Raw genomic sequence first — 18,064 nt, 5'->3', positions numbered from 1 at the left:
GATCACTTACTTTTTGTTATGCCTGACATTTTTAATCTGTATCTCTTACCTTAATCATTCTCCTCCTGCATCTTTATGTTTGGGAAGGATGTGCCTCCTTTTAAAGATGCTTTTGAAATCCCACCTATACTGAATGAGCTCTGCTTTTCATCCCTCTGGTTTGAATTTTGCTCTCAAAGGCAAGCAAAGCATCTGTATTCTAAATGAAGATGTGCACTAAGTCAATAGTGAGACATTTTTTTAAAGGTTAATTATACAAACAATTTTATTTTGCTTTTTAAAGAAAAAAAAACTTTAAACAAGTAGCTTCCTTTAGGATGAGTCATTCATTCTGTATAGTTTCAGAGCTCTGATACAACCATGTTATTACTATTCATCACTTTCTAAATTTAATTGACTTTTCATCCCCTCTCTTCTCATTTGTTTGGACTTCCCAGGTGGCACTAGTGGTAAAGAACCCACCTGCAATGCAGGAGTTGTAAGAGATGCAGGTTTGATCCCTGGGTTGGGAAGATCTCCTGGAGGAGGGCATGGCAACCCACTCCAGTGTTCTTGCCTGGAGAATCCCCTTGGACAGAGGAGCCTGGCAGGTTACAGTCCATAGGGTCGCAAAGAGTCGGACATGACTGAAGTGACTGAGCACGTGCTACTCATTTGTTCATTAAATAAAACTTCATTTAGGACCTATTAATGTACCAGATACTGATAGAAGAGCTGTAATGACATGAGTGAGCAGAGGAGACAATTTCCCCACCATCACAAAGCTTCCATTCTAGTGGGGGAGACAAACATTAACAAGTACACAAAGGACATCATTTTGAGTAGAGACAAGGACTATGAAGAATAGCAAATCAGGGTACAGGGGGTTCATTAGTATATCTGGAGATATTTTTGGCAGGCAGCCTTTAGCAACCAGGATGGTGAGGGAACTCAAACCATGTTATCTGAGGAACTGCTGAAGACATTGGGGGCTTCAAACTTAGAAACAAAAAATTTAACAGGGTCTTATGTGGGAGGAAAAAGTTTTCTTTGACTCTCTTAGGGTCCCTCCCTGTCAGGGTCTGAGAATTAGACTTTCACAGACAGATTCACAGAAGAAAAGCATTCAAATCTATTCACACAAGTTTTATGTAACACAGGAGCCTTCATAAGGAAGACATGAAGAAATGATTAGATGTGAGTGTTTTTATGCTGGGTGTGATGAAGAGTGGAGAGCTGTGGAAATGTGTAATAAGACAGGGGATGAGCTAAGTATAGTAAACTGGAAGAAACTTAGCAAGGCCTGTCTGTTTAGATTCTGCTCTGTGTCTCTTTGTCTTCATTGATAAGGATGTTTATTTCCTCTGGGTCTAACAAGGGTACCTTTCACAAGACAGTTTTTTTGGTAAGGTACTCAAATAGGTTTCAAATTTTAATAAGATTCTCTATCAGTGTGTTAGTTGCTCAGTGGTGACCATCTCTTTCTCTATAAATTTATTTACTATAAATATACATTTACATATAATAGTACACATTCATTTACATATAATTAATATACATTTAATCTTCAATGAAATAGCACATCAAAATTTTTATTACAGTTCAAGTTTTTGAAAACCAAATAATTTAGTTAATACACCTTTCTCTAATTATGCTCTGGCCACACTATGCAATGTTTTCTTTACTTTCCTTCCATACAAGTTAATCTGTTTCAGATTCTTGATATTGGGTTTCATCTTACTGACTTCAGACTTTAAAAACAATGTGCATGCTTAGTCACTCGGCCATGCTCAACTTTTGCGATCCCATGGTCTACAGCCCCCCAGGCTCCTCTGTCCGGGGGTTTACTGGAGATTGGCTTTTCCTTCTCCAGGGGATCTTCCTGACTCAGGGATTGAACCTGCATCTACTGCATCTTTGCACTGGCAAGCGAATTCTTTACCACTAAGCCACCCGGGAAGCCCCCAAACAGGTGATACTTGAGACCTATTAGTGCTTCTTTGTGTCAGATCAACAGATGGAACTAAAATATATTCAAGTCACCCAAACGCAAGTTTCTGTATCAATGTAGAAAAAGATGTAAGGAAAAAAGACATCACAGACCTTACATCACAGGTATTACAATATTGGTACACAGTCTGTCCTAGTACAGAGTAGCTTTCCCAGGCTGCTTAATAATGATCCTAAAATTACTAGCAAGAAAAAAACAGTACAAGAGCAAAGTTTCTGGCTCAACTGACTCTATGTCATAATTATTCTCCATGAGTGTATCCTCAGAAGGATCTCTATGTACAGGCAATAATGACAGCTACATTTAAACCTTTCCAGAGACTGAGTCTCAACTACCTTCTGCCAAAGTTCTGAGTCAGAGATTGGTTTCCATAGTACTATTTCATAATCTGAATCATCCTTTCTATCCTTTCTTTCTGAGCAGTTAACAATGTCCTCATTCTTCTCCTCCTATAGAGTATGCCTTACCTAAGTTTCTGTCCATCCTATTGAGGTGGATATTTTGGTAGAAGAGAAGAGAATTTGGTACTAGAGTTGAGAGGTGAGTTGCTAAGTTTCTTTATAAACACTTCAGAGACAGGTTAAGAGGCAGCTGAAACTTCTTAGAAATTTTCTTTGACGGACATCTGAGGAGGCTCCAGGGTCCAGGTGGGGTTAAGCACTGATGAGTCCATTGGAAGTCTAGTCACAGCTTGAAGATTCTCCTAGATTTTTGAGGCCCAGTAGAAGGTGATGCTTCAGTTCAGTTCAGTTCAGTTCAGCCACTCAGTCATGTCTAACTCTTTGCAACCCTATGGACCACAGCATGCCAAGCTTCCCTATTCATCACCAACTCCCAGAGTTTGCTCAAACTCATGTCCATTGAGTCAGTGATGCCATCCAACCATCTCATCCTCTGTCATCCCCTTCTCCTCCTGCCCCCAATCCCTCCCAGCATCAGGGTCTTTTACAGTGAGTAAGTTCTTCACATCAAGTGGTCAATGTATTGGAGCTTCAGCTTCAGCATCAGTCCTTCCAATGAATATTCAAGACTGATTTCCTTTAGGATTGACTAGTTTGATCTCCTTACAGTCTAAGGGATCTCAAGAGTCTTCTCCAACACCACCGTTCAAAAGCATCAGTTCTTACGTGTTCAGCCTTCTTTATGGTCCAACTCTCAGATCCATACATGACTCCTGGAAAAACCATAGCTTTGACTAGATGGACCTTTGTGGGCAAAGTAATGTCTCTGCTTTTTAATGCTTCTTCTTGATGCTGTCTAGGTTGTTCATAGCTTTTCTTCCAAGGAGCATGTGTCTTTTACTTTCATGGCTGCAGTCACAATCTGCAGTGATTTTGGAGCCCCCCCAAATAAAACCTGTCACCGTTTCCACTGTTTCCCCATCTATTTGCCTTAAAGTGATGGGACCAGATGCCGTCATCTTCGTTTTTTGAATGTTGAGTTTTAAGCCAGCTTTTTCCACTCTCCTCTTCAGTTTCATCAAGAGACTCTCCAGTTCCTCTTTGCTTTCTGCCATAAGTGTCGTGTCATCTGCATATGAGGTTATTGATATTTGTCCCAGCAATCGTGATTCCAGCTTGTGCTTCATCCAGCCCAACATTTTGCTTGATGTACTCTGCATAGAAGTTAAATAGGCAGGGTGAAAATATACAGCCTTGTCGTACTCCTTTCCCAATTTGGAACCAGTCTGTTTTTCCATGTCTGGTTCTAACTATTGCTTCTTGACTTGCATACAGATTTCTCAGGAGGCAGGTAAGGTGGTCTGCTATTCCCATCTCTTTAAGAGTTTTCCACAGTTTGTTGTGATCCACACAGTCAAAGGCTTTGGCATAGTCAACAAAGCAGAAATAGATATTTTTCTGGAATTCTCTTGCTTTTTCGATGATCCAACGGATGTTGACAATTTGATCTCTGGTTCCTCTGCCTTTTCTAAATCCAGTTGAACATCTGGAAGTTCTTGGTTCACATACTGTTGAAGCCTTGCATTAGAGAATTTTGAGAATTACTTTGCTAGTGTGTGAGATGAGTGCAACTGTGCAGTAGTTTGAACATTCTTTGGCATTGCCTTTCTTAGGGATTGGAATGAAAACTAACCTTTTTCAGTCCTGTGGCCACTGCTGAGTCTTTCTTTTGCTGGGATATTGAGTGCAGCTGTTTCAAAGCATCATCTTTTAAGATTTGAAATAGCTCAGCTGGAATTCCATCATCTCCACTAGCTTTGTTTGTAGTGATGCTTCCTAAGGCCCACTTGACTTCACACTCCAAGATGTCTGGCTCTAGGTGAGTGATCACACCATCGTGGTTATCTGGGTCATTAAGATCTTTTCTGTATAGTTCTTCTGTGTATTTTTGCCACCTTTTCTTAATATCTTCTGCTTCAGTTAGGTGATGCTTGCTGCTGCTGCTGCTGCTGCTAAGTCGCTTCAGTCGTGTCTGACTCTGTGCGACCCCATGGACAGCAGCCCACCAGGCTCCCCCATCCCTGGGATTCTCCAGGCAAGAATGCTGGAGTGGGTTGCCATTTCCTTCTCCAATGCATGAAAGTGAAAAGTGAAAGTGAATTCGCTCAGTCGTGTCTGACTCTTCGCGACCCCATGGACTGCAGCCTACCAGGCTCCTCCATCCATGGGATTTTCCAGGCAAGAGTACTGGAGTGGGGTGCCATTGCCTTCTCTGAGGTGATGCTTAGGACTCTCAAATTGCTACAAACTAGCAAGGAAGAACTATAAACCTGGGAAAGAGCAAGAAAAATCTAAACTCTTAACTGTGGTGGGAGAAAAATCTCACACAAGACAGTTCCATGGCCTGCTTCATGGAAGGTCAGGAAGTCCTTTCCACAGACACCATTTCTCAAATTCCTTCAGTTGAAAATATTCAATATGCCATGTGTCGTAGTTTGGGGTAGTATGGCCTGAACTTAGTCCCTTAAACTGTCAGACCACCTTCATCAGATCCATGTGGAGATTTCATAAAAGATGTGGATTCCGGGGCCAGACTCCAGATACAAAATCAGAATCTCTGGCTCAAGATCTCTATTTTAACAAGCTCCTATGGTGATTTTGATACACGGTAGAGTTTGAGAACTCAGGGGACCATAATAGCCAACTTAAGTTTAAGTGGAGAACTCAGCTGATTTGTTGTTTTACATCCAGAGGGAAGAACTCGGATGACTGCATAGGAGTCTCCTGAAGGCTGGTTTTGGTCAAGGTTAGGAAGGACATGGTTGTGATCAAACATCTGAAAACATTTACTCTTAGGAGCCAGAGAGTAAATTTTCAGACCCAGAGTTATTCAGGAGGAAGCAGACTGACAAGGCCAAGCATATTGCCAAAGAAATTCTAGTTTTAAAGTATGAACTTCAACTGAATGACCCTTTAAGAGTCCTTCCAATAGCGTCTATGTTGAATTGTCACCTGGCCTATAGAACTACTTCTGGGATTTTAGAACTGATGTCTATGGTTAACCCAGTACTGCTACTGTCACAAATCCTGGGTTGTTGTTATTACATTTGGGTAGGTTGGAAGTCTCCTACAGTAGCAGCATCACCTGGAAACTGCACATATACCTCCCCACTGAAGCAGAGACTCTAGGGTCAGCAATCTGTGTTTGAACAGATTAGCCCTCCAGGAGAGTCTCATGTGGGAGAAAGTTGAAAAATCACTGATTTGGAGAAACAGAATCCTATGGAAGTCAGGTGGCTTGCCTAAGGTGATCCAGTCTATCTGAGGAAAGAAACTGGCTCCTATAGCTGTCATCTTTTTTTTCCTTTTTAGGCTCAAATGACCTTCAGGAGCACATAGTTTTTTCTTGGAAAGGGCAACCGTTTAAAATCTACCCTAAAGACATTCTCACATATGTTTAATATTTAGGATTGTTTATTGAGCCTTGTTGGCAAACAATTCGACACAATGTCAATATCCACGAGGAGAGGAATGGCTAAATAAATGTCACAGATTTCAATGATAAAGTTAAAAGGAATCTGTCAGAGCTATAGAATACCATGAATTTATCTCTAATACCTATTGTTAAATAGGAAAGCAAGTTGCCAAATGGTATAAAGTGTGATTCAAGTTAAGCTGAAAATTTAGGGGGATTTCTTTTCTAAATCCATTTCTCTCCTGGTATTTGTGTGTGTGTGTGTGTGTGTATTCTGAAAGGATAAAACTATCCTGAAAATAGCAATGGCTACTCTAGAGAGGGGACATAATACGGATACTGGGAAATGGGATTAGAGATGCAGAAAGAAAGACTTTAGCCTAACATACAATATTTTAAAATTTTAGAGGAAAAGGTATTCATATACTATTTTTACAATTTGAAAATTAAATTTCAAATATTAAGTAAAAATTGTTATGATTTAATTACAATGGGCCCAAATCCTGGTCAAATATTGGTTTGACCAGGTTTGATTAATATCTCCTCTATCTAAGTAGAAACATTCTTAATCATATGGCAAAAGAGTATCAATTCTTTTCATATTTTAAAATATCCCCTGAGGAACCCTAAATTTCTATCAGTGACCACCCAGATCGTCTACTCAGACACCAAAATACAGGACAATTATCTGAACAATTCAATCCACAAAAATAATTTTCTATTATGTAGATAATAGAGGAAACAGCTATTTTGGCCCGGATAATTTGATAATTACCCCCAATTGCCCATTTCCCTTTAGTGTGTATAAAAATCCAGATTTAGTTTATTAACTTCTTTCCCATATTTACCATAAGTCCCTTTTATTTTAATTTTTTCCCTTCATGTTTGGCCTTTAATAAAGAGAGAACAGCTTGCCACCATCTGCTACCAAAAAAAAAAGTCATTATACCCATTATATCCTTAGGAAATCTCTTCAAATTTGGCCTTGTGATAAAAAGTCACATTGATCTGTGTTACTAGACTGTGGAAGTCCTGAGATAGTAAATTCTAATTCAGTATTACTATAGCACTTGGTGCACACAATAGGTGCTTAATAAATGTTTCTGATGCTGTTGCTGTCTCCTCATAAACTCTAAATGGGAGGCTTTCTAAAGAAAAAAGAATGGAATTAGAGATTGTGTCTGAGTTTATTCACAAATTAATTTGTAATAGAAAGTTAAAATTTAAACTGATCATTCTATTTCACCACTAGTAAAATTATTAATTTTTTTTCTGCCTAAATTCTACTGACTTTGCAATGATTATTTGGATGTGTTCAAATGTGTCATTTATGTATTTTAAGGATGGGCTTTGAAACCAGACTGATTCTCATTTCACGTCCCGACTGTACCATACACTATCTGTGTGATGACTTTAACCAGTTTCCTCATCTGTAAAACTGGAATAATTTCATCTATTTGGGGGGCTAGTGGTAAATGTAGGATGCATATGTAAAGCACTGACAGGAAGCCTGCCTTAAGCAAGTGGTTGATAAATGCCCCTCTCCTTTCTTTTCTTCCTTTCTTTGACAAAATGAATTTTTCTCCTCCCCAACTCAAATGTCTATGACAAAGCAGCTAGCAGTCTTTCCGCCGAGTCATCTCTAAAACATGGTTTTTAGAAAGTGAAAGTGAAATCACTCAGTCGTGTCCGACTGTTTGCGACCCCGTGGACTGTAGCCCACAAAGCTCCTCCGTCCACAGGATTATCCAGGCAAGAATACTGGAGTGGGTTACTATTTCCTTCTCCAGTGGTTTTTAGGGTTGGGCTGATATGTAGCATAAAGTGAACAGAACACTAGAACTAAGAATGACTGAGAGGTCGACTGATAGCCTGGGCAGTGGTTTGCAAGAGCACTGTATTAAAGGGAATTACAGAGCCCCATCTGGGCTCTGAAGGAAATGTGCCTTGACTGAGAAGCCAGGTCTGCAGCTGGGGCTGGAGAGTGAAGTGGCGCTCCTTTGCCATCTCTGTGCCAGGAGGTTTCCTTTCATACTCCTCCTCTTCTTCCCTTTGTTCATTATTTTCTTCATTATTTTTTCTTTCTGCTACTTCATTGTTATCATCCAACAGAAGCCAGTTCGCTGGAAATTTGTTTTAGGGAATCTCCAAGCAGGAACATAGATTTTTAATTTAGCCTCTGATTTTCATAGAATAAGCTGGGCAGCCAATCCAGAAGTCTAGGGTGGCAGTCTTTTCAACTGAAGTGATACTGTCTAACATCTTCATAGCATCTTTCTTCTGGTTTTCCTTTATTATTTCTTTATATACTGTTTCCATACCTGTTCCTTGTGTTTCTTTTCCTACATGGGTTCCTCCTTATCACTGAATTAACTCATGAGGCTGCACACAGAGCAGACACTAGGGAAGGCAAGAAAGACAGCCTGGGCTTATTACTGCTGCTACTCAGTGTCTTTGGAGAGCAGTGAGACTGATAGTACTTCTTGTCTCCACTTTTAAAGTCATTACTATAGATTTTAGGCTGAATTTTGCAGAGCTTTCAGCTATAGAGATGATTTTTTCTGAATAGATAAGAGACAGCTGTCAGCAGTGTGGGAGTAATGAGAAAGGCAGGACCTTACAAGAATGAATTTTGGGATTGTAAATCATCTATAGGCAAGTTGGGAAGGATCGTCAGGCCAAGCAAGGCAAATCTGAATCCATACTGCATGCTAAGAATGCAGAGGTGGTCACAGAAATTCTCTTCAGTCTATAGCAACCTGGAGAGTTACTGATACTGCCACTTTCTTGAAATGGGACCTTAGGAAAGCTACTTCATCTTTCTGGCCTCAGCCTTCTCATTGGTGAAATGGAAGAGTTGGACCAGGCCATCTCTTAGAGTCTTTTAATGATATTATAAAAGGTACTTTTAGAATGCTTTTTGTTGATTGTATTAATCAAAGTAGTAACAAGGGTAATATAAGAGTTAAGAGAGAAAAAAAGTCATCCAAAGTCTCACCTACATAAAACACATCAATACACACAGTTAGGGACCAGTAAGCGACTCACTCTCTGTCAAAAAAAAATAAAAATAAAAAAAATAAGGGTGGGAATGACAGGACACAAGAACAGCAGACATTCTAGATCCCTCCCAGAAAATGCTACCACACAGTTGCTGCCCCTAGAAGGTGTTATAAATGCAGAGACTGTTCACATAAGCATGTACTATGTTTTACTCACAATGCTGAAGCAGTCCATTATCCTCCTTAAGTATTATCTCATAACATGTCCCTGACTACTATATAAATCCATTTGCGTTGATTGATGCACTGAGAATCCTGTTCCCTGAGTTGTAGATGTACTAGCTTACCTAAATGGCACATTGAAATCTATTTCATGTCAGGTTCTCACCTGTGTGGTTGCAAGTGAAAAGAAAAACAAAAAACCCAGTGAAATCACCATCCTAGCTCCTGGAGGATTTGTGTTTTCTTATTCACTGCCAACAACCAGAGAAGAAAGTAGCAGCTTTATTCTTTGAAAACTGAAATTTGGATTTCAGTCTTTCTTGAGATGTCTGGATTCTTTTGTGATCCTGATTTTTCTCTCAACTCCTGTCCTGTGAGCTAGAACTAACCCTGGGGCTCTATAAGGAAATGTCAAGGACCTTGTCCTCATAGGTGAAGTTTTCACAGGGTAACTGTTAATAGTTCAGTTCAAGAGCTAAAAGAATTTGCTGCAGGCTTAAAACTGCAAACATCCCTCTCCATGACAATGGAATTAAACAGTCCTCAATATCTTGCCACTCTCTACTCAGGCACTTCTGCAATTTTTAATTCTAAAACTACAATCCTGAGGAAGAACCTAGGTAGCAAGGAGTAAGAAATGAGTGGGTTGTGAAGACCTGAAATTATTTATTCAAATTCATCCAGCCCCTTAGTCATTCATCCACTCCTTTATTCAATTAATAAACATTAGATTTCTTTTCTGTGACAAGCATTATTAGTGGCTCACCCGTTTCCATTCCCACTTCTTCCTAGCTAACAGAGAACCAATTTTTCTTTGGGTCATGATGCGCCCAGCCCCAGTCCTGTTCCTCACTTTCTAAGCCCATCTTTGTAGCTAGAAATGGTCATTTGACTCAGTTCAGGCCAATGAGAGGTTATGTGAAGTGGTTTCTGGGAAAATGTTTTCTTTCCCAATAAAAGCTGGGCAAATGTGACTGACTTAGCCATTCATCCTGCCCCTTCCCTTTCTTCCAGCCGTGAATGCAGACATAATGCCTAGAGAGGCAGTAGCCACACTTTGGCCATGAGACACTAAGCCAACCCATACACTAAAGATGGTAAAAAGGAATTAAAGGAGGTCAGAAGATATTCAGGGCCCTGATGACATCACTGAACAGCTAATCTAACATTAAAAATACCTTACCTATCAATTTCTTTTTGTGAGAAACGAATGAACAAACAAATCTCTTTGGCAATAGTTCTCCATATGGGCAATTTTGCTCCCCAGGGGACATTTGCCAATATTTGGAGACAAGTTTTATTGTCACTACTTGGAATGCAAGCTATTGGTATCTTAATAGGTAGAAGCCAGGGATGCTGCTATACATCTTATAAGGCACAGGGATACCTTCTGCAACAAAGAATTAGCTGGTCCAAAATGTCAGCAGTGCGGAGACTGAGAAACTCTGGGTTAAGCCACCAAAAATATTTGCTTGCTTGTTATTCATAGTCAAATGCATTGCTGACTGATAAGAGTCCTTCAACTGGGAAATATTAAATATACACCATGGGCCAGTCCTCATACAATACAAGATACTAGAGATTTAAAAAATGAGTACAAAGTCAAGGATCAAAGTCCAAATATGAAAGATTTGAAAACCAAGGTTAATTCCAAATATGTATGGATGCCTAGAGTTGCTCCAGGCCATCCACTGGGAAAAACATCTGGATCTCAAAGGATTGCTCTAGAATCTGAGAAAGTCAATTGGTCAACTCTGGAGATGTCCACAGTATAGACTTTTATGGCTCTTCTCTTTCAGCGTAAAAACTGAAATAGAAAGAAGGCTTTGTTAAGGAAATATTAAATCATAGCAAGAATTCTGAAGTATAAAAGGGAAGAGGCAGCTTTCTTGAGCAAACGAATTACTAAAGACTATTCTTAGAGCACAAAGAGAGGCCAGGAGAGAGACTCGGACAAAGAAAAGTGACATCCAACATAGTCCCACATGAGACAAGACTATCATGACCTATACTGATGAAGATTAGAGAAAAGTGTCCAAAATGCTAGAAGATGAACTCAAACGAGGCCAAAGCAGATTGAGCTTTTTTTTTTAATCCCTTGGTTAAATAGAGCTGGAAACTGTTATCAGAAACCTGCTGTATGGTAGAGCTGTGGTTCAAAAAACAAATACCTTCCCAAACAAAAAGCAGACTATGCTTAGCTTAACTTAGTAAACTGTATATAGTTCTCATTCCAGTGTTAACATTGTTATTATCAACAAAAGTTATACTCATCTTAGAAAATTTCTAAACTAAAGACATCCTCCAGGGACTTCCCTGATGGATCTAGTGGCTAACACTCCATGCTTCCAACAAAGGAGGTCTGGGTCTGAGCTCTGGTCAGGGAGCTAGATCCCACATGCCACAGCATGCTGCAACTAAGACCAGGTGAAGTTAAATAAATAAATAATAAGTAAAACAAACTAACAAAACAAAACAAAACAAAACTCCTCTAGCTATCCCTGTTGGAGTGGGTCTTTCTGTACTGTTACAGTTGATTCCAAGATATGGCATGGTCAAACAAGGGGTAATGAATGCTTATTGTTTTAGCCTATCCATCCTCCTCCTCTCCTTCCTTTAACAGAGCCCCTCAGACCATGGTTCACATAGGGCTGACATCCATCCCCTGGCACTTGGCTGAAGACTCTACCAATTAAACACCAGCAGGTGACCCAGGCTGGGACAACAAGAGTGTTCCTTGAATAGGAAGTCTCAGGAACTTGCTTGCTGCTGACATTGCTAAACTTTTAGGATGCTTCCTACAGAAGCTTCCAGGGACCATCTTTGTGAACACATGGCAAAGAACTGCCTACCTGACAAAAAAACTCAAAAGAGGGAAAGCAAAGTTGGTGAAAAGAAAAGACAATGGCTTGGTAAAATTGCTTGATGCCCTGGATCCAGACATACCTTTGAACTTTCTAGTTATGTAAGCCAATATATCATCCCCTTTTAAATTTTGCTTCAACTCATTTGAGCTTCAGTCACTTGTTATTAAAAGATTCCTGACTAATACACCAAGTAAGCAGCCTTCTTTTACAGGCTATTGCCTTAATAGGGCATATGCTGTGCTGTGTTAGGGAGCTCTAACTGATTCTTTCTTTTCTGGAATGTGAGCCAAGAGGTGAGAAGATGAGAAAAGAGGCTAGAAAGCCAGGCAGAAGCCAGACAGAAAATCTTCCTTGTCCTATGAAGTTTGTCTTTTCTTTGGGGGCGGGGGGGATCGGTGTTTATTCTAGAGAGAAGTAAGACAAATTTGTTAAAATGTTACTTTTTTTAATGTATTAAACTCTAATAATTCAAGCTGGGTTAGAGACTTTTTATTAACTTATCATGGTAAGAGCTACTTAGCACTTACCTGAAATCTTACGCTCTAACAATCTAGATGCTACTTTTTACAATGCAAGCCAAACTTAACCTCAACAATGCCAGCTCCTGTCATGCATTTTAAAACCACGAGGGCCAAAGAGTCAACCAACAGATGGTAAAAGAAGGTAGTGATGAAGAGGAAGGAATAAGAGTTTTCGGATGCTTGGGGCTGATGCACTGGGACGACCCAGAGGGATGGTATGGGGAGGGAGGAGGGAGGGGGGTTCAGGATGTGGAACACGTATATACCTGTGGCGGATACATGTTGATGTATGGCAAAACCAATACAATAATGTAAAGTAATTAACCTCCAATTAAAATAAATAAATTTATTTTTTAAGAAAAGAGTTTTCTTCAATTCAATAAATATTTAGTAAACACCTAATTTGTACTGGGCACAGGGCTGGACAGTACAGATATGAAGTTAGCTGGAAAATACCCCTGCCTCCCAGGTGGTTAATGTCAAGGTAAGATACCAGCAGCTAGTTTCCACTTCAATGTAGTAAGTGCTACTAATGAAGCTCATCACAGAGTCTCCAAACCTAGCCTGGGAGAATCAAGGAGAAGATAATGCCTGTTCAAAGTCTGAAGGAATAAGCAGAGGTTAGACTGGTTAACCTTTCAGGTTAACCTGAAAACAATTACAGAAAACTAACCAGTCTGATCACATGGTCCACTGTCTTGTCTAACTCAATGAAACTATGAGCCAGGCCATTTATGGCCACCCAGGATGGACAGGTCATAGTGGAGAGTTCTGACAAAGTGTGGTCCACTGGAGAAGGGAATGGAAAACCACTTCAGTATTCTTGCCTTGAGAACCCCACGAACAGTATGAAAAGGCAAAAAGATAGGACACTGAAAGATGAATTTCCCAGGTCAGTAGGTGCCTAATATGCTACTGGAGATCAGTAGAGAGATAACTCCAGAAAGAATGAAGGGATGGAGCCAAAGCAAAAACAACACCAGTTGTTGATGTGACTGGTGACCAAAGTAAAGTCCGATGCTGTAAAGAGCAATATTGCATAAGAACCTGGAATTTTAAGTCCATGAAACAAGGCAAATTGGAAGTGGTCAAACAAGTGATAGCAAGAGTGAACATTGACATTTTAGGAATCAGCGAACTAAAATGGACTGGAATGGGTGAATTTAATGGTCAGATGACCATTATATCTACTACTGTGGGCAAGAATCCCTTAGAAGAAATGGAGTAGCCATCATAGTCAAAAAAAGAGTTTGAAATGCAGTACTTGGATGCAGTCTCAAAAATGACAGAATGATCTCTGTTCATTTCCAAGGCAAACCATTCAATGTCACAGTAATCCAAGTCTATGCCCTGACCAGTAATGCTGAGGTTGAATGGCTCTATGAAGACAAACAAGACCTTTTAGAACTAACACCCAAAAAGATGTCCTTTTCATTATAGGGGACTGGAATGCAAAAGTAGGAAGTTAAGAGATACCTGGAGTAACAGGCAAATTTGGCCTTGGAGTACAGAATGAAGCAGAGCAAAGGCTAATAGAGTTTTGACAAGAAAACGCACTGCTCATAGCAAACACCATCTTCCAACAACACAAGAGAAGATTCTATACATAGACATCACCAGATGGTCAATACCAAAATCAGACTGATTATATTCTTTGCAGCCAAAGATGGAGAAGCTCTATACAGGCAGCAAAAACAAGACTGGGAGCTGAATGTGGCACAGACCATGAACTCCTTTTGCCAAATTCAGACTTAAATTGAAGAAAGTAGGGAAAACCACTAAACCATTCAGGTATGACTTAAATCAAATCTCTTACAATTATACAGTGGAAGTGAGAAATAGATTCAAGGGGTTAGATCTAATAGAGTGCCTGAAGAACTATGGATGGAGGTTCCTGACATTGTACAGGAGGCAGGGATTAAGAACGTCCCCAAGGAAAAGAAATGCAAAAAGGCAAAATGGTTGTCTGAGGAGGCCTTACAAATAGCTGTGAAAAAAAGAGAAGCAAAATGCAAGGGAGAAAAAGAAAGATATTCCCATTTGAATGCAGAGTTCCAAGGAAGAACAAGGAGAGATAAGAAAGTCTTCCGGTGATCAATGCAAAGAAATAGAGGAAAACGATAGAATGGGAAGGACTAGAGATCTCTTCAAGAAAATTAGAGATACCAAGGGAATATTTCATGCAAAGATGGGCACAATAAAGGACAGAAATGGTATGGACTTAACAGAAGCAGAAGATATTAAGAAGAGGTGGCAAGAATATACAGAACTATACAAAAAAGATCTTAATGACCCATATAATCATGATGGTGTGATCACTCACCTAGAGCCAGACATCTTGGAGTGCGAAATCAAGTGGGCCTTAGGAAGTATCACTATCAACAAAGCTAGTGGAGATGATGGAATTCCAGTTGAGCTATTTCAAATCCTAAAAGATGATGCTGTGAAAGTGCTGACTAAATATGCTAGCAAATATGGAGAACTCAGCAGCGGCCACAGGACTAGAAAAGGTCAGTTTTCATTCCAATCCTAAAGAAAGGCAATGCCAAAGAATGCTCAAACTATTGCACAATTGCATTCACCTCACACGCTAGCAAGTAATGCTCAAGATTCTCCAAGCCAGGCTTCAACAGTATGTGAACTGTGAACTTCCAGATATTCAAGCTGGATTTAGAAAAGGTAGAGGAAGCAGAGATCAAATTGCCAACATCCGTTGGATCATCGAAAAAGCAAGAGAGTTCCAGAAAAATATCTACTTCTGCTTTATTGACTATGCCAAATCTTTGAGTGTGTGGATCACAACAAACTTTGGAAAACTCTTAAAGAGATGGGAATACCAGACCACCTTGCCTGCCTCCTGAGAAATCTGTATGCAGGTCAAGAAGCAATAGTTAGAACCGGACATGGGAAAACAGACTGGTTCCAAATCAGGAAAGGAGTACATCAAGGCTGTATATTGTCACCCTGCTTATTTAACTTCTATGCAGAGTACGTCATGCAAAATGCTAGGCTGGATGAAGCACAAGCTGGAATCAAGATTGCTGGGAGAAATATCAATAACCTCAGATAAGCAGATGACACGATCCTTATGGCAGAAAGTGAAGAGGAACTGAAGAGCCTCTTGATGAAAGTGAAGAGGAGAGGGAAAAAGTTAGCCTAAAACTCAGCATTCAGAAAACAAAGATCATGGCATCTGGCCCCATCACTTTATGGCAAATAGATGGGGAAACAGTGGAAACAGTGACAGATTTTATTTCTGGGGGCTCCAGAATCACTGCAGATTGTGATTGCAGCCATGAAATTAAAAGACACTTGCTCCTTGGAAAAAAAGTATGACCAACCTAGGCAGCATATTAAAAAAGCATAGACATTACTTTGCCAACAAAGGTCCGTCTAGTCATGGCTATGGTTTTTCCAGCAGTCATGTATGCACGTGAGAGTTGGACTATAAAGAAAGCTGAGCACTGAAGAATTGATGCTTTTGAAGTTGGTGTTGAGAAGACTTGAGAATCTTGAGAGTCTCTTGGACAGCAAGGAGATCCAACCAGTCCATCCTAAAGGAAATCAGTCTTGAGTACTCATTGGAAGGACTGATGTTGAAGCTGAAACTACAATCCCTTGGCCACATGATGTGAAGAACTGACTCATTTGAAAAGACCCTGATGCTGGGAAAAATTGAAGGTTGGAGGAGAAGGGGATGACAGAGGCTGAGATGGTTGGATGGCATCGCTAACTCAGTGCATATGAGTTTGAGAAAACTCTGGGATTTGGTGACGGATAGGGAGGCCTGGCATGCTGCAGCCCATGGGGTCACAAAGAGTTGGACATGACTGAGCAACTGAAGTGAACTGAACTAGTCTGTTTAAGTTAATTGACCAAGAACTTGGAAAAGGGGCATTCAGGCAACATAGCATGAACATAACATGACCAAAAGCACAGAAGTATGGAACAATGTGGGGTGTTTATGAAACTCTAAGTAGTCTGGATTTTGCGGAAGTATGAGCTGAGAGGTGGGAAGACAAGAGAGAAGAGATTGGAAAGGTGGGTGGGGTTCAGATCAGGGAGATTTCCCCCTATCAGGCCAAAGGGCTGAGGCTCATCCAGTGAGGTCTGAATAGTCATTTCAACTAAGGATTTTAAGCAAGGAAGCAACATATTAGATAAGAGTTTTAGTTAAATTGTATTCTGTGGCTCTTTGGAGAATAGAATAGGCAGGAAGTCCATTTAGGAAGCTAAGTCAAAAGGGTAGACAAAAGAGCCTCAAGAGGTTTGAAATAGATTTTGATCAATGGACTAGAATTGAGAATTCAGAAATAATTTATGACCAATTTATGCTCAATTGATTTTTAACAAGAATGCCAAGACAATTTAACAGGAGAAAGAATAGTCTTTTCAACAAATAGTGCTAGGAAAGCTTGATATCCATGTATAATATAAATGAATGTAATTGAACCTATATGTACCTCACACCATAGATAAAGATAATTCAAAATGCACTACTGATCTAAATATAAGGCCTAAAACCATAAAATTCTTAGGAGAAAACATAGGAATATAGCTTCATGACCTTGAATTAAGCAATAATTTCTTAGATATGATACCAAAAGCATGACTAACGAAAACAGAAAAATTGGGCTTCATCAAAATTTGAAAATTTTAATGCTTGAAAAGATATCATCAAGAATTGAAAAGACAATTCCAAAGAAAAAGAAAACTGCAAATAGTTTATCTGATAAGGGCTAGTATCCAGAATATATAAAAATCAACAATTAAATGGGTAAAGGATCTGAATAAACATTTCTTTGGAGGAAATATTATAAATGAGCAATAAGTATATGAAAAGATGCTCAGATTAGATAGCAGTGAGTTGCACAACTCATGAATATACTAAAACCATAGAATTGTGCACTTTAAAAGGCGATTTTATCATATATGAATTATATCTCAAGCTGTTGCTATTATTATAAAAAGACCTTGGGAGAAAGGATGGGAGATTAATAAAGCCTTGGGAGAAGGGATCAGGAAATTCCCAAAGGAATCTTTTTGATAAACCTCAGCTGGTAAAGTTGACAGGACTTTTGAAGGACTGTTTGAAGAGAATGAGAAGACAGAGGTTACTTACACCTAGCTTTCTGAAGGACAGGAAGTAGAGGAATAGAAGGAAGAAGGAGAAGATACCAGGGCACCATAGGTTTCTCATGCAATCATGAGAGGAAATGGAAGTTGCTAATGAAAGAGAATGCTCAAACTACCGCACAATTGCACTCATCTCACATGCTAGTAAAGTAATGCTCAAAATTCTCCAAGCCAGGCTTCAACAATACGTGAACCATGAACTTCCAGATGTTCAAGCTGGTTTTAGAAAAGGCAGAGGAACCAGAGATCAAATTGCCAACATCCGCTGGATCATGGAAAAAGCAAGAGTTCCAGAAAAATATCTACTTCTGCTTTATTGACTATGCCAAAGCCTTTGACTGTGTGGATCACAATAAACTGTGGAAAATTCTGAGAGAGATGGGAATATCAGACCACCTGACCTGCCTCTTGAGAAATCTGTATGCAGGTCAGGAAGCAACAGTTAGAACT

The 18,064-nt window shown here is 39.7% G+C and overlaps 1 protein-coding gene across 1 annotated transcript in view; it reads right to left on the bottom strand.

Annotated features, from left to right (window-relative positions):
* The window catches only part of MYO3B (myosin IIIB), a 422,856-nt gene that overhangs the window by 155,518 nt on the left and 249,274 nt on the right, over positions 1–18,064 (bottom strand). The window contains 1 exon segment of the mRNA XM_040227940.1: positions 12,972–13,042. Within this exon segment, the coding sequence (XP_040083874.1) occupies positions 12,972–13,042 (71 nt within the window).

This window comes from Oryx dammah, unplaced genomic scaffold, assembly GCF_014754425.2.
Source record: "Oryx dammah isolate SB20612 unplaced genomic scaffold, SCBI_Odam_1.1 HiC_scaffold_27, whole genome shotgun sequence".
NCBI classification, from domain to species: Eukaryota; Metazoa; Chordata; class Mammalia; order Artiodactyla; family Bovidae; genus Oryx; species Oryx dammah.
This window is presented reverse-complemented; position numbering and strand designations above follow the sequence as displayed.